Source organism: Salvelinus alpinus, chromosome 6, assembly GCF_045679555.1.
Source record: "Salvelinus alpinus chromosome 6, SLU_Salpinus.1, whole genome shotgun sequence".
Taxonomy (NCBI): domain Eukaryota; kingdom Metazoa; phylum Chordata; class Actinopteri; order Salmoniformes; family Salmonidae; genus Salvelinus; species Salvelinus alpinus.
The window spans coordinates 85,317,237-85,342,546 of record NC_092091.1 but is presented as its reverse complement, the minus strand read 5'-3'; the positions used below and the strand labels follow the sequence as shown (position 1 = coordinate 85,342,546).

General features: G+C 45.2%; 2 protein-coding genes across 3 annotated transcripts in view; one reads left to right on the top strand and one right to left on the bottom strand.

Annotated features, from left to right (window-relative positions):
• LOC139579781 (scavenger receptor cysteine-rich type 1 protein M130-like) overlaps nucleotides 1-25,310 on the bottom strand; it is a 524,366-nt gene that overhangs the window by 338,328 nt on the left and 160,728 nt on the right. The window lies entirely within an intron of this gene.
• The window catches only part of LOC139577725 (uncharacterized), a 33,287-nt gene continuing 21,597 nt past the window's right edge, over nucleotides 13,621-25,310 (top strand). The window contains exons 1-2 of one of the 2 annotated variants that reach the window (XM_071404908.1): nucleotides 13,621-13,760; nucleotides 14,863-15,536. In XM_071404908.1, coding sequence (XP_071261009.1) covers nucleotides 14,939-15,536 — 598 coding nt within the window. In that variant the 5' untranslated portion in view covers nucleotides 13,621-13,760; nucleotides 14,863-14,938. Of the gene's footprint in view, nucleotides 13,761-13,786; nucleotides 14,054-14,862; nucleotides 15,537-25,310 lie in introns of those variants that run through there. The other variant, XM_071404909.1, reaches the window with a different exon arrangement.

The window sequence follows — 25,310 nt, the reverse complement described above, 5'->3', positions numbered from 1 at the left end:
CTAGATCTGGACTGTTGAACAGAACATCAGGTGGGACTAGATCTGGACTGTAATGACTGAACAGAACATCAGGTGGGTCTAGATCTGGACTGTTATGACTGAACAGAACATCAGGTGAGACTAGATCTGGACTGTTGAACAGAACATCAGGTGGGACTAGATCTGGACTGTTATGACTGAACAGAACATCAGGTGGACTAGATCTGGACTGTAATGACTGAACAGAACATCAGGTGAGACTAGATCTGGACTGTTGAACAGAACATCAGGTGGGACTAGATCTGGACTGTTATGACTGAACAGAACATCAGGTGGGACTAGATCTGGACTGTTGAACAGAACATCAGGTGGGACTAGATCTGGACTGTTATGACTGAACAGAACATCAGGTGGGACTAGATCTGGACTGTTATGACTGAACAGAACATCAGGTGGGACTAGATCTGGACTGTTGAACAGAACATCAGGTGGGACTAGATCTGGACTGTTATGACTGAACAGAACATCAGGTGGGACTAGATCTGGACTGTTATGACTGAACAGAACATCAGGTGGACTAGATCTGGACTGTTGAACAGAACATCAGGTGGGACTAGATCTGGACTGTTGAACAGAACATCAGGTGGGACTAGATCTGGACTGTTATGACTGAACAGAACATCAGGTGGGACTAGATCTGGACTGTTATGACTGAACAGAACATCAGGTGGACTAGATCTGGACTGTTATGACTGAACAGAACATCAGGTGGGACTAGATCTGGACTGTTATGACTGAACAGAACATCAGGTGGGACTAGATCTGGACTGTTATGACTGAACAGAACATCAGGTGGGACTAGATCTGGACTGTTATGACTGAACAGAACATCAGGTGGGACTAGATCTGGACTGTTATGACTGAACAGAACATCAGGTGAGACTAGATCTGGACTGTTGAACAGAACATCAGGTGGGACTAGATCTGGACTGTTGAACAGAACATCAGGTGGGACTAGATCTGGACTGTTGAACAGAACATCAGGTGGGACTAGATCTGGACTGTTGAACAGAACATCAGGTGGGACTAGATCTGGACTGTAATGACTGAACAGAACATCAGGTGGGACTAGATCTGGACTGTTGAACAGAACATCAGGTGGGACTAGATCTGGACTGTAATGACTGAACAGAACATCAGGTGGGACTAGATCTGGACTGTTGAACAGAACATCAGGTGGGACTAGATCTGGACTGTTATGACTGAACAGAACATCAGGTGGACTAGATCTGGACTGTAATGACTGAACAGAACATCAGGTGAGACTAGATCTGGACTGTTATGACTGAACAGAACATCAGGTGGACTAGATCTGGACTGTAATGACTGAACAGAACATCAGGTGGGACTAGATCTGGACTGTTGAACAGAACATCAGGTGGGACTAGATCTGGACTGTTGAACAGAACATCAGGTGGGACTAGATCTGGACTGTTGAACAGAACATCAGGTGGGACTAGATCTGGACTGTTATGACTGAACAGAACATCAGGTGGGACTAGATCTGGACTGTTGAACAGAACATCAGGTGGGACTAGATCTGGACTGTTGAACAGAACATCAGGTGGGACTAGATCTGGACTGTTATGACTGAACAGAACATCAGGTGGACTAGATCTGGACTGTAATGACTGAACAGACCATCAGGTGGGACTAGATCTGAACTGTTGAACAGAACATCAGGTGGGACTAGATCTGGACTGTTATGACTGAACAGAACATCAGGTGGACTAGATCTGGACATTAATGACTGAACAGAACATCAGGTGGGACTAGATCTGGGCTGTTGAACAGAACATCAGGTGGGACTAGATCTGGACTGTTGAACAGAACATCAGGTGGGACTAGATCTGGACTGTTGAACAGAACATCAGGTGTGACTAGATCTGGACTGTTATGACTGAACAGAACATCAGGTGGGACTAGATCTGGACTGTAATGACTGAACAGAACATCAGGTGGGACTAGATCTGGACTGTTGAACAGAACATCAGGTGGGACTAGATCTGGACTGTAATGACTGAACAGAACATCAGGTGGGACTAGATCTGGACTGTAATGACTGAACAGAACATCAGGTGGGACTAGATCTGGACTGTAATGACTGAACAGAACATCAGGTGGGACTAGATCTGAACTGTAATGACTGAACAGAACATCAGGTGGGACTAGATCTGGACTGTTGAACAGAACATCAGGTGGGACTAGATCTGAACTGTAATGACTGAACAGAACATCAGGTGGGACTAGATCTGGACTGTTATGACTGAACAGAACATCAGGTGGGACTAGATCTGGACTGTTGAACAGAACATCAGGTGGGACTAGATCTGGACTGTTATGACTGAACAGAACATCAGGTGGGACTAGATCTGGACTGTAATGACTGAACAGAACATCAGGTGGACTAGATCTGGACTGTAATGACTGAACAGAACATCAGGTGGGACTAGATCTGGACTGTTGAACAGAACATCAGGTGGGACTAGATCTGGACTGTAATGACTGAACAGAACATCAGGTGGGACTAGATCTGGACTGTAATGACTGAACAGAACATCAGGTGGGACTAGATCTGGACTGTAATGACTGAACAGAACATCAGGTGGGACTAGATCTGAACTGTAATGACTGAACAGAACATCAGGTGGGACTAGATCTGGACTGTTGAACAGAACATCAGGTGGGACTAGATCTGAACTGTAATGACTGAACAGAACATCAGGTGGGACTAGATCTGGACTGTTGAACAGAACATCAGGTGGGACTAGATCTGGACTGTAATGACTGAACAGAACATCAGGTGGGACTAGATCTGGACTGTTATGACTGAACAGAACATCAGGTGGACTAGATCTGGACTGTAATGACTGAACAGAACATCAGGTGAGACTAGATCTGGACTGTTATGACTGAACAGAACATCAGGTGGGACTAGATCTGGACTGTTATGACTGAACAGAACATCAGGTGGGACTAGATCTGGACTGTAATGACTGAACAGAACATCAGGTGGGACTAGATCTGGACTGTTGAACAGAACATCAGGTGGGACTAGATCTGGACTGTAATGACTGAACAGAACATCAGGTGGGTCTAGATCTGGACTGTTATGACTGAACAGAACATCAGGTGAGACTAGATCTGGACTGTTGAACAGAACATCAGGTGGGACTAGATCTGGACTGTTGAACAGAACATCAGGTGGGACTAGATCTGGACTGTAATGACTGAACAGAACATCAGGTGAGACTAGATCTGGACTGTTGAACAGAACATCAGGTGGGACTAGATCTGGACTGTAATGACTGAACAGAACATCAGGTGGGACTAGATCTGGACTGTTGAACAGAACATCAGGTGGGACTAGATCTGGACTGTTGAACAGAACATCAGGTGGGACTAGATCTGGACTGTTATGACTGAACAGAACATCAGGTGAGACTAGATCTGGACTGTTGAACAGAACATCAGGTGGGACTAGATCTGGACTGTTGAACAGAACATCAGGTGGGACTAGATCTGGACTGTTGAACAGAACATCAGGTGGGACTAGATCTGGACTGTTATGACTGAACAGAACATCAGGTGGGACTAGATCTGGACTGTTATGACTGAACAGAACATCAGGTGGGACTAGATCTGGACTGTTATGACTGAACAGAACATCAGGTTGGACTAGATCTGGACTGTTATGACTGAACAGAACATCAGGTGGGACTAGATCTGGACTGTTATGACTGAACAGAACATCAGGTGGGACTAGATCTGGACTGTTATGACTGAACAGAACATCAGGTGGGACTAGATCTGGACTGTTATGACTGAACAGAACATCAGGTGAGACTAGATCTGGACTGTTGAACAGAACATCAGGTGGGACTAGATCTGGACTGTTGAACAGAACATCAGGTGGGACTAGATCTGGACTGTTGAACAGAACATCAGGTGGGACTAGATCTGGACTGTTATGACTGAACAGAACATCAGGTGGGACTAGATCTGGACTGTTGAACAGAACATCAGGTGGGACTAGATCTGGACTGTAATGACTGAACAGAACATCAGGTGGGACTAGATCTGGACTGTTGAACAGAACATCAGGTGGGACTAGATCTGGACTGTAATGACTGAACAGAACATCAGGTGGGACTAGATCTGGACTGTTGAACAGAACATCAGGTGGGAATAGATCTGGACTGTAATGACTGAACAGAACATCAGGTGGGACTAGATCTGGACTGTTGAACAGAACATCAGGTGGGACTAGATCTGGACTGTTATGACTGAACAGAACATCAGGTGGGACTAGATCTGGACTGTTATGACTGAACAGAACATCAGGTGGACTAGATCTGGACTGTAATGACTGAACAGAACATCAGGTGAGACTAGATCTGGACTGTTGAACAGAACATCAGGTGGGACTAGATCTGGACTGTTATGACTGAACAGAACATCAGGTGGGACTAGATCTGGACTGTTATGACTGAACAGAACATCAGGTGGACTAGATCTGGACTGTAATGACTGAACAGAACATCAGGTGGGACTAGATCTGGACTGTTGAACAGAACATCAGGTGGGACTAGATCTGGACTGTTGAACAGAACATCAGGTGGGACTAGATCTGGACTGTTGAACAGAACATCAGGTGGGACTAGATCTGGACTGTTATGACTGAACAGAACATCAGGTGGGACTAGATCTGGACTGTTGAACAGAACATCAGGTGGGACTAGATCTGGACTGTTATGACTGAACAGAACATCAGGTGGACTAGATCTGGACTGTAATGACTGAACAGACCATCAGGTGGGACTAGATCTGAACTGTTGAACAGAACATCAGGTGGGACTAGATCTGGACTGTTATGACTGAACAGAACATCAGGTGGACTAGATCTGGACTGTAATGACTGAACAGAACATCAGGTGGGACTAGATCTGGACTGTTGAACAGAACATCAGGTGGGACTAGATCTGGACTGTTATGACTGAACAGAACATCAGGTGGGACTAGATCTGGACTGTTATGACTGAACAGAACATCAGGTGGACTAGATCTGGACTGTAATGACTGAACAGAACATCAGGTGGGACTAGATCTGAACTGTTGAACAGAACATCAGGTGGGACTAGATCTGGACTGTTATGACTGAACAGAACATCAGGTGGGACTAGATCTGGACTGTTATGACTGAACAGAACATCAGGTGGACTAGATCTGGACTGTAATGACTGAACAGAACATCAGTTGGGACTAGATCTGGACTGTTGAACAGAACATCAGGTGGGACTAGATCTGGACTGTTATGACTGAACAGAACATCAGGTGGACTAGATCTGGACTGTAATGACTGAACAGAACATCAGGTGGGACTAGATCTGAACTGTTGAACAGAACATCAGGTGGGACTAGATCTGGACTGTAATGACTGAACAGAACATCAGGTGGACTAGATCTGGACTGTTATGACTGAACAGAACATCAGGTGGACTAGATCTGGACTGTAATGACTGAACAGAACATCAGGTGGGACTAGATCTGGACTGTAATGACTGAACAGAACATCAGGTGGACTAGATCTGGACTGTAATGACTGAACAGAACATCAGGTGGACTAGATCTGGACTGTAATGACTGAACAGAACATCAGGTGGGACTAGATCTGGACTGTAATGACTGAACAGAACATCAGGTGGACTAGATCTGGACTGTAATGACTGAACAGAACATCAGGTGGACTAGATCTGGACTGTAATGACTGAACAGAACATCAGGTGGACTAGATCTGGACTGTAATGACTGAACAGAACATCAGGTGGACTAGATCTGGACTGTAATGACTGAACAGAACATCAGGTGGGACTAGATCTGGACTGTAATGACTGAACAGAACATCAGGTGGACTAGATCTGGACTGTAATGACTGAACAGAACATCAGGTGGACTAGATCTGGACTGTAATGACTGAACAGAACATCAGGTGGACTAGATCTGGACTGTAATGACTGAACAGAACATCAGGTGGGACTAGATCTGGACTGTTGAACAGAACATCATGTGGGACTAGATCTGAACTGTTGAACAGAACATCAGGTGGGACTAGATCTGGACTGTTGAACAGAACATCAGGTGGGACTAGATCTGGACTGTTGAACAGAACATCAGGTGGGACTAGATCTGGACTGTTGAACAGAACATCATGTGGGACTAGATCTGGACTGTTGAACAGAACATCAGGTGGGACTAGATCTGGACTGTTGAACAGAACATCAGGTGGGACTAGATCTGGACTGTAATGACTGAACAGAACATCAGGTGGGACTAGATCTGGACTGTTGAACAGAACATCATGTGGGACTAGATCTGAACTGTTGAACAGAACATCAGGTGGGACTAGATCTGGACTGTTGAACAGAACATCAGGTGGGACTAGATCTGAACTGTTGAACAGAACATCAGGTGGGACTAGATCTGGACTGTTGAACAGAACATCATGTGGGACTAGATCTGGACTGTTGAACAGAACATCAGGTGGGACTAGATCTGGACTGTTGAACAGAACATCAGGTGGGACTAGATCTGGACTGTTGAACAGAACATCAGGTGGGACTAGATCTGGACTGTTGAACAGAACATCAGGTGGGACTGTCTTCTCTTGAGAGCCTGTTCTGCCTTTCTCAATAGCAAGGCTATGCTCACTGTGTCTTTACATAGTCAAAGCTTTCCTTCCTTTTGGGTCAGTACCAGTGGTCAGGTATTCCTTCACTGTGTAGTCTCTGTTTAGGGCCAAATAGCATTCTAGTTTGCTCTTTTTTTTTGTCAATTCCAATGTGTAAAATAATTATCTTTATGATTTGGTTTGGTCTAATTGTGTTGCTGTCTTGGGGCTCTGTGGGGTCCGTTTGTGTTTGTGAACAGAGCCCCAGGACCAGATTGCTTAGGGGACTCTTCTCCAGGTTCATCTCACACATTTCAGTTGAAGACATTCTGTTGTACAACTGACTAGGTATCTCCCCTTTCCTCTCTGTAGGTGATGGCTTTGTTATGGAAGGTTTGGGAATCGCTTCCTTTTAGGTGGTTGTAGAATTTAACGTCTCTTTTCTGGATTTTGATAATTAGCGGGTATCGGCCTAATTCTGCTCTGCGTGCATTATTTGGTGTTTTACGTTGTACACTCAGGATATTTTTGCAAAATCCAGAGTCTCAATTTGGTGTTTGACCAATTTTGTGAACTCTTGGTTGGCTCTCTCTTCTCTCATTCCTCTCTCTGTTTCCTCTCCTCTCTTCTCTCTCTCCTCTCTCTCTTTCTTCTCCTCTCTTCTCTCTCCTCTCTGTTTCTCTCCTCTCTTCTCTCTCTCCTCTCTCTCTTTCTTCTCCTCTCTTCTCTCTCCTCTCTCTGTTTCTCTCCTCTCTTCTTTCTCTCCCCTCTCTCTTTTTTCTCCTCTCTTCTCTCCTCTCTCTGTTTCCTCTCCTCTCTTCTCTCTCTCCCCTCTCTCTTTCTTCTCCTCTCTTCTCTCCTCTCTCTGTTTCCTCTCCTCTCTTCTCTCTCTCCCCTCTCTCTTTCTTCTCCTCCCTTCTCTCCTCTCTGTTTCCTCTCCTCTCGTCTCTCTCTCCCCTCTCTCTTTCTTCTCCTCCCTTCTCTCCTCTCTCTGTTTCCTCTCCTCTCTTCTCTCTCTCCCCTCTCTGTTTCCTCTCCTCTCTTCTCTCTCTCCCCTCTCTGTTTCCTCTCCTCTCTTCTCTCTCTCCCCTCTCTGTTTCCTCTCCTCTCTTCTCTCTCCTCTCTCTGTTTCTCTCCTCTCTTCTCTCTCTCCCCTCTCTCTTTCTTCTCCTCCCTTCTCTCCTCTCTCTGTTTCCTCTCCTCTCTTCTCTCTCTCCCCTCTCTCTTTCTTCTCCTCTCTTCTCTCTCCTCTCTCTGTTTCTCTCCTCTCTTCTTTCTCTCCCCTCTCTCTTTTTTCTCCTCTCTTCTCTCCTCTCTCTGTTTCCTCTCCTCTCTTCTCTCTCTCCCCTCTCTCTTTCTTCTCCTCCCTTCTCTCCTCTCTGTTTCCTCTCCTCTCTTCTCTCTCTCCCCTCTCTCTTTCTTCTCCTCCCTTCTCTCCTCTCTCTGTTTCCTCTCCTCTCTTCTCTCTCTCCCCTCTCTGTTTCCTCTCCTCTCTTCTCTCTCTCCCCTCTCTGTTTCCTCTCCTCTCTTCTCTCTCTCCCCTCTCTGTTTCCTCTCCTCTCTTCTCTCTCCTCTCTCTGTTTCTCTCCTCTCTTCTCTCTCTCCCCTCTCTCTTTCTTCTCCTCCCTTCTCTCCTCTCTCTGTTTCCTCTCCTCTCTTCTCTCTCTCCCCTCTCTCTTTCTTCTCCTCTCTCTCTCCTCTCTTTGTTTCTCTCCTCTCCCTCTCTCTACAGCTGGTGAGGACATGGTAGTGTCTGCCCCTCCCCCACCGTTTGAACAAGCCAATGGTAGAGGACGTCAACAGACCCCTCTTCTCCCTCCCTCCGCCCCCTCCCCTCCCCCCACCACATCCATCTCTATTCCCATCCCCCCAGAGCCCTATGACACTCCACCCCCAACCCCATATCATTCTAGTCCTCTACCTCTAACCCACTTACCAATCCCCCTTGCCCCACCACCCTACACCCCAAATACCCACGAGACTCCCCATCACACCCCTCTCACTGATCTCTCTCTTCCCTCTGTCCACGCTTTCTCTCTCTCCTGTCTCCTCTTCCTCTAGTCCCCTCCTCTCTCTCCCCTTTCTCTCTCTCCTCCTTTCTCTCTCTCCTGTCTCCTCTTCCTCTAGTCCCCTCCTCTCTCTCCCCTTTCTCTCTCTCCTCCTTTCTCTCTCTCCTGTCTCCTCTTCCTCTAGTCCCCTCCTCTCTCTCCCCTTTCTCTCTCTTCTCCTTTCTCTCTCTCCTGTCTCCTCTTCCTCTAGTCCCCCTCCTCTCTCTCCCCTTTCTCTCTCTCCTGTCTCCTCTTCCTCTAGTCCCATCCTCTCTCTCCCCTTTCTCTCTCTTCTCCTTTCTCTCCCCACCCCTCGTCCCCAATCTCTCTCTCTCCCCATTTCTCTCTCTCCTGTCTCCTCTTCCTCTCTCTCCCCTCCTCTCGTCCACAATCTCTCTCTCTCCCCATTTCTCTCTCCCCCTTTCTCTCTCCCCTCCTCTCTCTCCCCTATCTCTCTCTCTCCCTTTCTCTCTCCTCTCTCCCCCTCTCCTCTGCAGCCTCATCTTATGAATATCGGTAGTACACTGGGTGAAGACTTGATCCTTCACGCCTGTCTACGGACGCAGGCTGCCACAGCACATTACTGTGTGTGTGTTTCTGTGTTTTGTGCGTGTGTGTGTGTGTGTATGTGTGTCTGTGTCGTCTGTGTCGTCTGTGTCGTCTGTGTCTGCGTGTGCGTGTGTGTGTGTGTGTGTGTGGAGAGAGGGGGATGTATGTGAAATAAGAAGACAAACCCAAAGAGGAACAAGGAGGTGAGATGTGTGTCTGTGTGGGTTTCACACAACCCATCCTGACATACACACACACACACACACACACACACACACACACACACACACACACACACACACACACACACACACACACACACACACACACACACACACACACACACACACACACACACACACACACACATATACACACTCCCAATATGCGTATGATCAGGGGTTAGCAGGGGTGTGATGGGGAGTCTCGCAGTGTTATGGAAAATTCAAGGAATTCACATAGGAATATTTAAATATTTAATGGAATGTATTCCTGAACAAATCAGAACAATAAATGTTTACATAGATACATACAGTACATAGTCTACACTGCATATTGATGTAGGATATATTACCCACCCTATTACCATATATTGATGTAGGCTATATTACCCACTATATTACTGTGTATTGATGTAGGCTATATTACCCACTATATTACTGTACATTACTACAGTATATTGATGTAGGCTATATTACCCACTATATTACTGTACATTACTACAGTATTTTGATGTAGGCCATATTACCCACTATATTATTGTGTATTGATGTAGGCTATATTACCCACTATATTACTGTACATTACTACAGTATATTGATGTAGGCTATATTACCCACTATATTACTGTATATTGATGTAGGATATATTACCCACTATATTACTGTATATTGATGTAGGCTATATTACCCACTATATTACTGTATAGTGTTACAGTATATTGATATAGGATATATTACCCACTATATTATTGTGTATTGATGTAGGCTATATTACCCACTATATTACTGTATATTGATGTAGGCTATATTACCCACTGTATTACTGTACATTACTACAGTATATTGATGTAGGCTATATTACCCACTATATTACTGTATATTGATGTAGGATATATTACCCACTATATTACTGTATATTGATGTAGGCTATATTACCCACTATATTACTGTATATTGCTACAGTATATCGATTTAGGCTATATTACCCACTATATTACTGTACATTGATGTACGCTATATTACCCACTATATTACTGTATATTGATGTAGGCTATATTACCCACTATATTACTGTATATTGATGAAGGCTATATTACCCACTATATTACGGTATATTGATGAAGGCTATATTACCCACTATATTACAGTATATTGATGTAGGCTATATTACCCACTATATTACTGTATATTGATGTAGGATATATTACCCACTATATTACTGTACATTACTACAGTATATTGATGTAGGCTATATTACCCACTATATTACTGTACATTACTACAGTATTTTGATGTAGCCTACAATAACTACTATTTTACTGTACATATCTTCAGTAGATTGATGTAGGCTATATTACCCACTATATTACTGTGTATTGCTACAGTATATCGATTTAGGCTATATTACCCACTATATTATTGTGTATTGCTACTGTATATCGATTTAGGCTATATTACCCACTATATTACTGTGTATTGCTACTGTATATCGATTTAGGCTATATTACCCACTATATTACTGTGTATTGCTACAGTATATCGATTTAGGCTATATTACCCACTATATTATTGTGTATTGCTACTGTATATCGATTTAGGCTATATTACCCACTATATTACTGTGTATTGCTACTGTATATCGATTTAGGCTATATTACCCACTATATTACTGTGTATTGCTACAGTATATCGATTTAGGCTATATTACCCACTATATTATTGTGTATTGCTACTGTATATCGATTTAGGCTATATTACCCACTATATTACTGTACATTACTACAGTATATCGATTTAGGCTATATTACCCACTATGTTACTGTACATATCTACTGTATATCGATTTAGGCTATATTACCCACTATGTTACTGTACATATCTACTGTATATCGATTTAGGCTATATTACCCACTGTATTACTGTACATTATTATATATTAATATATATATATCTATTATATAGCACTATATTACATAATGCTGTCCTGAAAAGTCTCTATTGAAATGTTTTACATTTCTGTATAAGTAATGCATAATACAATCAATAAATTCAAATCAAATGAAACTTTATTAGTCACATGCGCCAAATACAACAAGTGTAGACCTTACCGCGAAATGCTTCCTTACAAGCCCGTAACCAACAGTGCAGTTCAAGAAAGAGTTAATAATAATATTTATGAAGAGCTCAGTGACTTTCAACGTGGCACCGCCATAGGACGCCACCTTTCAACGTGGCACCGCCATAGGACGCCACCTTTCCAACAAGTCATTTCATAAAAGTTCTGCCCTGCTAGAGCTTCCCCGGTCAACTGTAAGTCCTGTCATTGTGAAGTAGAAATGTCTAGGAGCAACAACGGCTCAGTGCGAAATGGTAGGCCACACAAGCTCACCGAATGGGACTGCCGAGTGCTGAAGCGTGCAGCGTGTAAAAATCGTCTGTCCTCGGTTGCAACATTCACTACAGAATTCCAAACTGCCTCTGGAAGCAACATCAGCCCAAGAGCTTCATGAAATGGGTTTCCATGGCAGAGTAGCACACAAGCCTAAGATCACCATGCGCAATGCCAAGCGTCGGCTGGAGTGGTGTACAGCTTGCCGCCAATGGACTCTGGAGCAGTGGAAATGCGTTCTCTGGAGTGATGATGCTTCACCACTAAACGAAATAGTAGTTACATGCAGAGTGCCAACTGTAAAGTTTGGTGGAGTAGGAATAATGGTCTGGGGCTGTTCTTCATGGTTCGGGCCCCTTAGTTCCAGTGAAGGGAAATCTTAAGGCTACAGCATAACAATGACATTCTAGAAGATTCTGTGCGTCCAACTTTGTGGCAACAGTTTGGGGAAGGCCCTTCCTGTTTCATTTACATTTACATTTAAGTCATTTAGCAGACGCTCTTATCCAGAGCGACTTACAAGTTGGTGCATTCACCTTATGATATCCAGTGGAACAACCACTTTACAATAGTGCATCTAACTCTTTAAAAAGGGGGGGTGGGGGGGATAGAAGGATTACTTTATCCTATCCTAGGTATTCCTTAAAGAGGTGGTGTTTCAGGTGTTTCCGGAAGGTGGTGATTGACTCCGCTGACCTGGCGTCGTGGGGGAGTTTGTTCCACCATTGGGGTGCCAGAGCAGCGAACAGTTTTGACTGGGCTGAGCGGGAGCTGTACTTCCTCAGAGGTAGGGAGGCGAGCAGGCCAGAGGTGGATGAACGCAGTGCCCTTGTTTGGGTGTACGGCCTGATCAGAGCCTGAAGGTACGGAGGTGCCGTTCCCCTCACATTTCAGCATGACAATGCCATTTGTCCACAAAGCGAGGTCCATACAGAAATGGTTTGTCGAGATCGGTGTGGAAGAACTTGACAGGCCTGCACAGAGTCCTGAGCTCAACCCCATCGAACACCTTTGGGATGAATTGGAACACTGAATGCAAGCCAGGCCTAATCGCCCAACATCAGTGTCCAACTTCGCTAATGCTCTTGTGGCTGAATCAAAGCAAGTCCCCACAGCAATGTTCCAACATCTAGTGGAAACCTTCCCAGAAGAGTGGAGGCTGTTATAGCAGCAAAGGGGGGACCAACTCCATATTAATACCCATGATTTTGGAATGAGATGTTCGATGAGCAGTAGTTTGTTTCCCCAACAAAATAGTGTGTTTCCCCAATAATTCCTTTATTTTAATTTTTTGGGGGTCAAATTTTATAAACCAGCATAACATTTTATAAAAACAATTACCGGTTAAGCAGCTGCAATAGCTAGCAGGCTATATGTAAATAAATCATTTAAATTCCCCTTATAGTCTTGCTAGTGCATGGAAAATAGCGTTTGATTTTACCAGGCAAATCCAATCGAGCAACGATCGGACTCAAACACACAATTTAGCCTTGAGAAAGTTTTAGGCCATTTTTATTAAAATGATTCCCTACACTGTAATCCAAAAATAATAGCAATAGAAATCCATTGACGACCCACGGTACTCAGAGGATTTTCGAGGTTTGAATATCGAAAATAAGAGCGAGAATGAGGTGTGAGAATGAGCTGCGAACACGGTCCATTTTCTGCTATTGATTAGTCCGGCCTGGGTGAAATCCGACTTCTGCATTGACGGTTCGTCACATTTCACGTTGACATCGAGCGAATACACGCCACGGTCCATATACACACACACACCACACGGCTCAAAATATTATCGACCGATCGCAGTTCGGGAATACAGTAGAGAACGTAGCGTGTATTTAAAGGTAAGTGACTGAGAAAACATGGTATAATGGAACAAACGGGTATTTTCTCGACTCCGAACGAAGAGGTGAATCCCACTTTTAGCTCGAATTAAATCTATCTTGTGTTTTCTTTCTTCTTTGAAATTTGAGGTTCGACACTTTTCATTCAGTAAAGAGGCAAAAGCTCGATCCCTTCTAGCCATGACCGGGCTTCTGCGTTTGGATACGCTTTCTCTCCGTTGGGACTGACGGGAACTAGCTAAATTGATATAGTACTAGCTTTAAACTTAATTAGCTGACATTAGCTACTAATGGTAAGTTTATACGCTATTGTTTTACATATTGGTAACCAGAGTCGTTTAAAGGGAATTCAAGACATGGGTGACTAGTTAACGTTAGCTTGGTTTACTCTCTGTGTTTCATACGGTGGGAGGAGGGGTTGCTTCGTTGACAGAGAGCGATGGCTAGCTAATATGCTATTAGTTGGCTAACTATTCTAGCTAACTGTCTGAATAAGTTGACGACGTACTCACTCAAACTATCAAAACTAACCCCAAAACTTTACACAACGTTAGACACGGCCACGAATTATCTGTGTAGTGTGTTACTACTGGTAGTTTGTTGTAACCGAGTATCGGTGCTAAACCGTGTGTTATTGTAAGTTAGCATGCTAGTTAGCCATGGCGTTATAGGATACGGTGCCCTGGGCGGTTTTCACGGAAGTATACTGTACCCAGTTAGCTAGCTGAATAAACTAAGTTAGAGTCTATTCCTAGAAAACAGCTGTAGTTTACAAAAATATATATTATTTATAAAGTGAAAGTTGGGAGAGTTTGATAAATGTTTGTGTGAAAAGGGACGAGCTCAGTTTTGTCCTGTGTGACCCATGAGTTCTGGGAGTGGAGACAGGGTTGGAGTTTCCTGAAAGCGTAAACAAAACTGTCACAAAATAGTTTGACATTTGAAAGCTACGTAGTTATAAACAACAGCGTTCTATGAGAAGCCTTTTAAAACCGGTTGTTGTTTAGGCTGGTTAGTTAGCCAACGTTACTTTTTCCAACCAGTCATCAGCTGTATGTTCCGAAGTTGTATTTTTATTTTATATTTTTATTTCATTTTTTAGAAAGATATTTTCTGGTGAAGAAACGGGGGAATACAGAGAACGACAGAAAAGAAAACGAGGAAACCACCAAAAGGAAATGCCAATCGCAGCCACGGGTCAACTGACGACTCAGGAACCCCGTATTTTCTCCCGACTGCCCTCCACCCCGGAGCCTGTACCAAAAGGGGGTAATTTATGTGACGTTGCGGGGGCAGTAGCCGAGTCGCAGGAGCGAACAGAATACGGGGGCGCCGAGGGGGGCAGGGGAGGACTAGTAGCCAGCTACAGTCAGACCAGCGGCGCTAGGGGATTTCTGCCGCTTCGTTCTTCCAACTCCAACGGTTCTCCTCCGCAATCCCCTCCCACGTCCTCCCCCCTCGCCTCATCTTTCTTCCATCACCACCCCTATCAAATGGCCATGGAGCCGCCCAGGACTCGATCGCGTTCTCGGTCTGGATTCTACCAGCAGTATGGTGCGACCGGCCCCGGGATTAATGCCAACGGGGGAACCGGACCTAACCACCATCACCACCACAGCCAGCAGCAACATCATCAACAGCAGCACAACTCGGGTTGCCTTGGAGCTCACAGCCACCACACGGAGCAGCACAGCATACGAGCCCCGGGATCTAACGTCTCCCCCGGAGCTCAGAGGCAGTCGGGACCGCTTGGAGCACATCGCATCTCACCCGCAGGTAAGCATTCTCTCTCTCCCTTCCTTCCTCAGAAGTGCTCTCATTTCTGGGTCTGTGTGTTGGCTATCCTTGACCCGACCGGCTAGAGAATCTGCTCTCGGGTCTCTTGTTGTACCATCTGCTCTAGTGTCCGGAGACAGAGGACATGTGTGTGTTTCTGTGACGACACACAACAGTGTGTGTCTGCTCTGGTGTGTGTCCGAGAATACCCAGGCAGAGAAAGAGAGGGGCAGTGAGGAGAGACAGAGAACTCAATCTGGTTTAATGCACTAAGGACGGGCTTCTGAAAGGGAGAGCAGGGGGGGGTGGGGCTAGGCAGGCAGCTATATCGTGTTGGCATGGTAATGTGTGTGTGTGACTGCACATTAGCTCTATTCTAATTAAGTAGACGCTGTTATGTGCTGCCACAGAGCTGCAGCTACATGGTTATTACATAGTAGTTACATGGAACAAGCTGTCTAACACACACACTCCATTTAGCTTTGTGCATGATGCTGCCAAGATGCACTGAGATCAACTCTAGTCTGTCTGTCTGTTTCTCTCTCTCTGCCTGTTCCTCTCTAGCTCTGTCTGTCCATCCGCCTGTCTGTCTCTGTCTGGCTGTGGGTTAAACAGGTCAGAAGAGAGTCATTCCATTGTTGTAGTATCTATTACAGATGAACAAGATGATACAAGGCTACAATACTGGACACAAGTAATGGCAGAATACAGTGATGTCATGGATCTAGTACAATGACATGTTGGTCTAGATGTAGTCTTTCTTCTAGTAAATAATCACGTTTGTCTGACTGTGTGTAGGCTGTTACATGACTGTGGTCCTGTATGGCTCAGTTGGTAGAGCGTAGAGCTGGCAATGCCAGGGTTGTGGGTTCCATTCCCCGCTCCACCCATATGTAAAATGTTCTTTATTTTTAACCTTTTATTTAACTAGGCAAGTCAGTTAACAACAAATTCTTATTTACAATGACGACCTAACCCGGACGATGCTGTGCCAATTGTGGGCAGCACTATGGGACTCCCAATCACGGCCGGTTGTGATACAGCCTAGAATCGAACCAGGGTGTCTGTAGTGACGCCTCTAGCACTGAGATGCAGTGCCTTAGACCGCTGCGCTACCAGAGTTAAAAACAGTGAGATCCTGCTACAATAACAAAATACAGCATTCCGACATGGGTCATGTTCATTAGGCACCCAACGGAAGAGAACGGACTTGAACGGACGGAGTAACCTGAACTTGTCCAATAAGAATAGCTTGTTTCCGTTTGCAAAATGTTTTTTGTTGTTGTGCAGAATGCATTAATAAATGCAACCCTAGTAAACATACAGAATGCAACGTTGTGTTCAGTTCCAAACCGAGCTCAACTGAAACGTAGTTCAACAGAATGCAACGTTGTGTTCAGTTCCAAACCGAGCTCAACTGAAACGTAGTTCAACAGAATGCAACGTTGTGTTCAGTTCCAAACCGAGCTCAACTGAAACGTAGTTCAACAGAATGCAACGTTGTGTTCAGTTCCAAACCGAGCTCAACTGAAACGTAGTTCAACAGAATGCAACGTTGTGTTCAGTTCCAAACCGAGCTCAACTGAAACGTAGTTCAACAGAATGCAACGTTGTGTTCAGTTCCAAACCGAGCTCAACTGAAACGTAGTTCAACAGAATGCAACGTTGTGTTCAGTTCCAAACCGAGCTCAACTGAAACGTAGTTCAACAGAATGCAACGTTGTGTTCAGTTCCAAACCGAGCTCAACTGAAACGTAGTTCAACAACCACAGTCAGTTATTAACTCGGGAGAAGATGACAGCTATAGACCATTATTGAATGGGGGAAAAAAACGACAAATGAATCTCCCTTTCTCTCATCTAAATATAGGTCAATATCCAGACAAGTTGTGTGTTCCATTCCGGTTGATCAGGTGACAGAATCTACACGTCATTAAATTACATCCACTCTAGCACTACCACCACACGGTACCATTGTGTTCTTCCTGGTAGTTACAGGCCTACTACTCAGTGAAGTCTAGTTGGTTTCTGTCACAATATAAAATGCAATTTAGTAGACAATTGTATCCAGAGCTACTTAGCCATCTGTACATACTAAGGGTTCCCGGGTGGCGCAGCGGTCTAAGGCACTGCATCTCCCTGCTAGAGGTGTCACTACAGACCCCGGTTCGGTTTTCTAGGCTGTATCACAACCGCCGTGGTTGGGAGTCCCATAGGGCGGCATACAATTGGCCCCCAACGTCTGCCGGGGTAGGCCGTCATTATGAAGAAGATTTTGTTCTTAACTGACTTGCCTAGTTAAATAAAGGTGAAATATTTTTTGTTTTAAATGAATTCTAGCCGGATTGGTAGGGGGGGGGGGCAATGTTTGACAGTTGTTGTTATAGTAACTAGGCTATATGGAAGGGTGTATGTAAAATATAAGTACCTTTCACACAGTGGCCCGTGTACTGAACCAGAAAACACTGTATAGACTTTCTGCTCTATAGTGAACAGGACCTGTGGAGAGTCTCTCCCTCTAGACTGTACAGCTAACTCCCCAACACACACACACACACACACACACACACACACACACACACACACACACACACACACACACACTACCTCATTCTGCTCTATAGTGAACAGGACCTGTGGAGAGTCTCTCCCTCTAGACTGTACAGCTAACTCCCCAACACACACACACACACACTACCTCATTCTGCTCATATTAAGTGATGAAATGATGCTGAGTGTGTTTGGGTGTTTTACGTTGCAGCTGTATTCAGGTGTGTGTGTGTGTCTGCTGAGCAACAGTGAATGGTACGCTGGGACTGGAAATACCTGTCTGGGAGAGGGGATGTCAGAGAGCTGCTCTGAGTTTAACACACACACACACACACACACACACACACACACACACACACACACACACACACACACACACACAGTGTAGCGCTACCAGGGTTTCACGATTATCTTTGTGTGTGAAGTGGGGAGGACAACACACACAGACAGGCCTAGAGAGAGAGAGAGAGAACTCTGGACAAGAGGAGAAAGAACATGGGGGTGGAGGAAAGGTGGAGGAGAGAGGAAATCAAATCAAATGTTATTTGTCACATACACATGGTTAGCAGGTGTTAATGCGAGTGTAGCGAAATGCTTGTGCTTCTAGTTCTGACAATGCAGTAATAACCAACGAGTAACCAAACAATTCCACAACTACTACCTTATACACACAAGTGTAAAGGGATAAAGAATATGTACATAAAGATATATGAATGAGTGATGGTACAGAACGGCATAGGCAAGATGCAGTAGATGGTATAGAGTACAGTATATACACATGAGATGAGTAATGTAGGGTATGTAAACATAAAAGTGGCATAGTTTAAAGTGGCTAGTGATATGTATTACATAAAGATGGCAAGATGCAGTAGATGATATAGAGTACATTATATACATATACATTATATTAAGTGGCATTGTTTAAAGTGGCTAGTGATACATTTTTGATCAATTCCCATCAATTTCCATTATTAAAGTGAGCTGGAGTTGAGTCAGTATGTTGGCAGCAGCCACTCAATGTTAGTGTTAAATTAGTATATAATGGTTGAAGTAACGGTTGGGGGAGAGAAGCTGATCCTAGGTCTGTGGTTAAGTTAGTTTATAATGGTTAAAGTAACGGTTGGGGGAGAGAAGCTGATCCTAGGTCTGTGGTTAAGTTAGTATATAATGGTTAAAGTAACGGTGGGGGGAGAGAAGCTGATCCTAGGTCTGTGGTTAAGTTAGTTTATAATGGTTAAAGTAACGGTTGGGGGAGAGAAGCTGATCCTAGGTCTGTGGTTAAGTTAGTTTATAATGGTTAAAGTAACGGTTGGGGGAGAGAAGCTGATCCTAGGTCTGTGGTTAAGTTAGTATATAATGGTTAAAGTAACGGCCAACCGTTACTAGGAGAAGCTGATCCTAGGTCTGTGGTTAAGTTAGTATATAATGGTTAAAGTAACGGTTGGGGGAGAGAAGCTGATTCTAGGTCTGTGGTTAAGTTAGTATATAATGGCAGGAGTCAGATTAGCTTTCAGATATCTGAACAGTCAAAACATCTGCGTTTGAAACCATTTCAACATTTTGTTTTTTATTGTAAGGTACGTTTTTTAATTTTTTAAAAATGTATTTTTGCTTCAATAAAGTGACCAGTGACGTCCAATTCTAGTTTTTATTCACACAAAATAAATTGTGCGCGAACAATTCGGCAGGAAATAGCTTCATTTTCATCAGACGACAACAGAAGTGCAACACTACTTGTCTGACAGCCACACAAGGTAAATGATCGTCCACTGAAAGACCAAGGTGTTTGTTGTAAAGATGCTGCGTGGACATCAGAGATATTATGTTTATCGTAGAGACAATGTAGCTACACTTCCTGATGTGTTGCTTAAAGTTCATCTAGCGTTGTAACTTGCTACACCGGAGGGAGGGACACATCAGTCGGAGCGCTGTCTGCTGATAGGATGCCCCTTCCTGAATGCGGGAATTTGATTGGTCTGACGACGAGAGCAAAGATTTTTCCTCTGAGTGGAGAACTTCAACTGAAGCCGAACAGAAATTTTGATAAGAAGCATTTTGGATCTTTGTTTACAAAACGCAGCGAGTCTTTTCTGCGTGGGGTTGGGGGGGTGCCAGCTGATCCTAGATCTGTGGTTAAGCTATTACCTAATGGTTAAAGTAACAGTTGTGGGAGAGAAGCAGATCCTAGATTGGTTAAACAGTAGCTCATTATCTGTGCCATGCAGAATTGCGTAAATTGATTTTTTGAATGGCCATTTCTGTCCAAACGGATTTCGATCTGGAGAGGTGAATGACTGACTGAAAAATATACACACACACACACACACACACACAATGCCAAGTCACAAGTTCCTGTTTCTGTAGCGTGTGTTTTGTCATTGGAGGGACTGTTTCCTAATTTCCCCATATCCTATACATGCATACATACATACATACACACCCCCCCCCCCCCCCTTGTAACCATGTAAGAGAATACCTCATATCCCCATATCCTCTACACACACACACATACACACACACACACACACACACACACACACACACACACACACACACACACACACACACACACACACACACACACACACACACACACACATATACACACACACACCCCCTTGTAACCATGTAAGAGAATACTTCATATCCCCATATCCTCTACACACACACACACATATATATATATATATATATATATATATATATACCCCCCCCCCCCCCCCTTGTAACCATGTAAGGGAATCAGAAAACCCCTTCACATCCAGCCGTGTACCAGATGTCCTTCTCCACGGTCACTTGTGTTTAATAAGGAGGAGGCTCCTGAGAACAAGCTTAGGACTGCTCTGTGTGTGTGTTCCTCTATAGCACCCACACCTACAGCATCTGTTTCTCAGGCTTACTTTACCAGTTCCAAATAGCACCCTATTCACTACATGCTGCACTAGATGTCTTGGCTCCTCAATAGAACATCTATTATCTCTGTGTGTGTGTGTGTGTGCTTGTCAGTCTTCCCACGCTGGTCACCTGCACTTGGGATGAAAGCTAATGATCCCTCTCTCCTCTACTCTCCTCCTTGAAGGTCCTCTGTACCCCTCCTCCTCCTCTCCTCTCCTCCTTGAAGGTCCTCTGTACCCCTCCTCCTCCACTCCTCTCCTCCTTGAAGGTCCTCTGTACCCCTCCTCTCCTCTCCTCCTTGAAGGTCCTCTGTACCCCTCCTCCTCCACTCCCCTCTCCTCCTTGAAGGTCCTCTGTACCCCTCCTCCTCTCCTCCTTGAATGTCCTCTGTACCCCTCCTCCTCCACTCCTCTCCTCTCCTCCTTGAAGGTCCTCTGTACCCCTCCTCCTCCACTCCTCTCCTCTCCTCCTTGAATGTCCTCTGTACCCCTCCTCCTCCACTCCTCTCCTCTCCTCCTTGAAGGTCCTCTGTACCCCTCCTCCTCCACTCCTCTCCCCTCCTCCTCCACTCCTCTCCTCTCCTCCTTGAAGGTCCTCTGTACCTCTCTACTCTCCTCCCTTTCTGCGTCCTTCCTTGCACCCCTCTCCTCTCTCTGCACCTCCTTCATCCTTACCTCTCCATCTCTCTCTTTCTCCTCTGTCGCTTTTGTCGTTTTAATGTATTACTCAATGTTCCTTCTGAAAGAGGGGTTGGTCTGTCTGATTACTCCTCCTCTCCTGTAGACCAGGGCCCTTTGGGCCTCTAGGTAAAGGTAGTGTACTACTATAGACCAGGGCCCTTTGGGCCTCTAGTTAAAGGTAGTGTACTACTATAGACCAGGGCCCTTTGGGCCTCTAGTTAAAGGTAGTGTACTACTATAGACCAGGGCCCTTTGGGCCTCTAGTTAAAGGTAGTGTACTCCTATAGACCAGGGCCCTTTGGGCCTCTAGTTAAAGGTAGTGTACTCCTATAGACCAGGGCCCTTTGGGCCTCTAGTTAAAGGTAGTGTACTACTATAGACCAGGGCCCTTTGGGCCTCTAGTTAAAGGTAGTGTACTACTATAGACCAGGGCCCTTTGGGCCTCTAGTTAAAGGTAGTGTACTCCTATAGACCAGGGCCCTTTGGGTCTCTAGTTAAAGGTAGTGTACTACTATAGACCAGGGCCCTTTGGGCCTCTAGTTAAAGGTAGTGTACTACTATAGACCAGGGCCCTTTGGGCCTCTAGTTAAAGGTAGTGTACTACTATAGACCAGGGCCCTTTGGGCCTCTAGTTAAAGGTAGTGTACTACTATAGACCAGGGCCCTTTGGGCCTCTAGTTAAAGGTAGTGTACTACTATAGACCAGGGCCCTTTGGGCCTCTAGTTAAAGGTAGTGTACTACTATAGACCAGGGCCCTTTGGGCCTCTAGTTAAAGGTAGTGTACTCCTATAGACCAAGGCCCTTTGGGCCTCTAGTTAAAGGTAGTGTACTACTATAGACCAGGGCCCTTTGGGCCTCTAGTTAAAGGTAGTGTACTCCTATAGACCAGGGCCCTTTGGGCCTCTAGTTAAAGGTAGTGTACTACTATAGACCAGGGCCCTTTGGGCCTCTAGTTAAAGGTAGTGCACTACTATAGACCAGGGCCCTTTGGGCCTCTAGTTAAAGGTAGTGTACTCCTATAGACCAGGGCCCTTTGGGCCTCTAGTTAAAGGTAGTGTACTACTATAGACCAGGGCCCTTTGGGCCTCTAGGTAAAGGTAGTGTACTACTATAGACCAGGGCCCTTTGGGCCTCTAGTTAAAGGTAGTGTACTACTATAGACCAGGGCCCTTTGGGCCTCTAGTTAAAGGTAGTGTACTACTATAGACCAGGGCCCTTTGGGCCTCTAGTTAAAGGTAGTGTACTCCTATAGACCAGGGCCCTTTGGGCCTCTAGTTAAAGGTAGTGTACTACTATAGACCAGGGCCCTTTGGGCCTCTAGTTAAAGGTAGTGTACTACTATAGACCAGGGCCCTTTGGGCCTCTAGTTAAAGGTAGTGTACTACTATAGACCAGGGCCCTTTGGGCCTCTAGTTAAAGGTAGTGTACTACTATAGACCAGGGCCCTTTGGGCCTCTAGTTAAAGGTAGTGTACTCCTATAGACCAGGGCCCTTTGGGCCTCTAGTTAAAGGTAGTGTACTACTATAGACCAGGGCCCTTTGGGCCTCTAGTTAAAGGTAGTGTACTACTATAGACCAGGGCCCTTTGGGCCTCTAGTTAAAGGTAGTGCACTACTATAGACCAGGGCCCTTTGGGCCTCTAGTTAAAGGTAGTGTACTACTATAGACCAGGGCCCTTTGGGCCTCTAGTTAAAGGTAGTGTACTACTATAGACCAGGGCCCTTTGGGCCTCTAGTTAAAGGTAGTGCACTACTATAGACCAGGGCCCTTTGGGCCTCTAGTTAAAGGTAGTGCACTACTATAGACCAGGGCCCTTTGGGCCTCTAGTTAAAGGTAGTGCACTACTATAGACCAGGGCCCTTTGGGCCTCTAGTTAAAGGTAGTGTACTACTATAGACCAGGGCCCTTTGGGCCTCTAGTTAAAGGTAGTGTACTACTATAGACCAGGGCCCTTTGGGCCTCTAGTTAAAGGTAGTGTACTACTATAGACCAGGGCCCTTTGGGCCTCTAGTTAAAGGTAGTGTACTCCTATAGACCAGGGCCCTTTGGGCCTCTAGTTAAAGGTAGTGTACTCCTATAGACCAGGGCCCTTTGGGCCTCTAGTTAAAGGTAGTGTACTACTATAGACCAGGGCCCTTTGGGCCTCTAGTTAAAGGTAGTGTACTCCTATAGACCAGGGCCCTTTGGGCCTCTAGTTAAAGGTAGTGTACTACTATAGACCAGGGCCCTTTGGGCCTCTAGTTAAAGGTAGTGTACTCCTATAGACCAGGGCCCTTTGGGCCTCTAGTTAAAGGTAGTGTACTACTATAGACCAGGGCCCTTTGGGCCTCTAGTTAAAGGTAGTGCACTACTATAGACCAGGGCCCTTTGGGCCTCTAGTTAAAGGTAGTGTACTACTATAGACCAGGGCCCTTTGGGCCTCTAGTTAAAGGTAGTGTACTACTATAGACCAGGGCCCTTTGGGCCTCTAGTTAAAGGTAGTGTACTACTATAGACCAGGGCCCTTTGGGCCTCTAGTTAAAGGTAGTGCACTACTATAGACCAGGGCCCTTTGGGCCTCTAGTTAAAGGTAGTGCACTACTATAGACCAGGGCCCTTTGGGCCTCTAGTTAAAGGTAGTGTACTACTATAGACCAGGGCCCTTTGGGCCTCTAGTTAAAGGTAGTGTACTACTATAGACCAGGGCCCTTTGGGCCTCTAGTTAAAGGTAGTGCACTACTATAGACCAGGGCCCTTTGGGCCTCTAGTTAAAGGTAGTGCACTACTATAGACCAGGGCCCTTTGGGCCTCTAGTTAAAGGTAGTGTACTACTATAGACCAGGGCCCTTTGGGCCTCTAGTTAAAGGTAGTGTACTACTATAGACCAGGGCCCTTTGGGCCTCTAGTTAAAGGTAGTGTACTACTATAGACCAGGGCCCTTTGGGCCTCTAGTTAAAGGTAGTGTACTACTATAGACGAGGGCCCTTTGAGCCTCTAGTTAAAGGTAGTGTACTACTATAAGACCAGGGCCCTTTGGGCCTCTAGTTAAAGGTAGTGCACTACTATAGACCAGGGCCCTTTGGGCCTCTAGTTAAAGGTAGTGTACTACTATAGACCAGGGCCCTTTGGGCCTCTAGTTAAAGGTAGTGCACTACTATAGACCAGGGCCCTTTGGGCCTCTAGTTAAAGGTAGTGTACTACTATAGACCAGGGCCCTTTGGGCCTCTAGTTAAAGGTAGTGCACTACTATAGACCAGGGCCCTTTGGGCCTCTAGTTAAAGGTAGTGTACTACTATAGACCAGGGCCCTTTGGGCCTCTAGTTAAAGGTAGTGCACTACTATAGACCAGGGCCCTTTGGGCCTCTAGTTAAAGGTAGTGCACTACTATAGACCAGGGCCCTTTGGGCCTCTAGTTAAAGGTAGTGCACTACTATAGACCAGGGCCCTTTGGGCCTCTAGTTAAAGGTAGTGCACTACTATAGACCAGGGCCCTTTGGGCCTCTAGTTAAAGGTAGTGCACTACTATAGACCAGGGCCCTTTGGGCCTCTAGTTAAAGGTAGTGCACTACTATAGACCAGGGCCCTTTGGGCCTCTAGTTAAAGGTAGTGCACTACTATAGACCAGGGCCCTTTGGGCCTCTAGTTAAAGGTAGTGCACTACTATAGACCA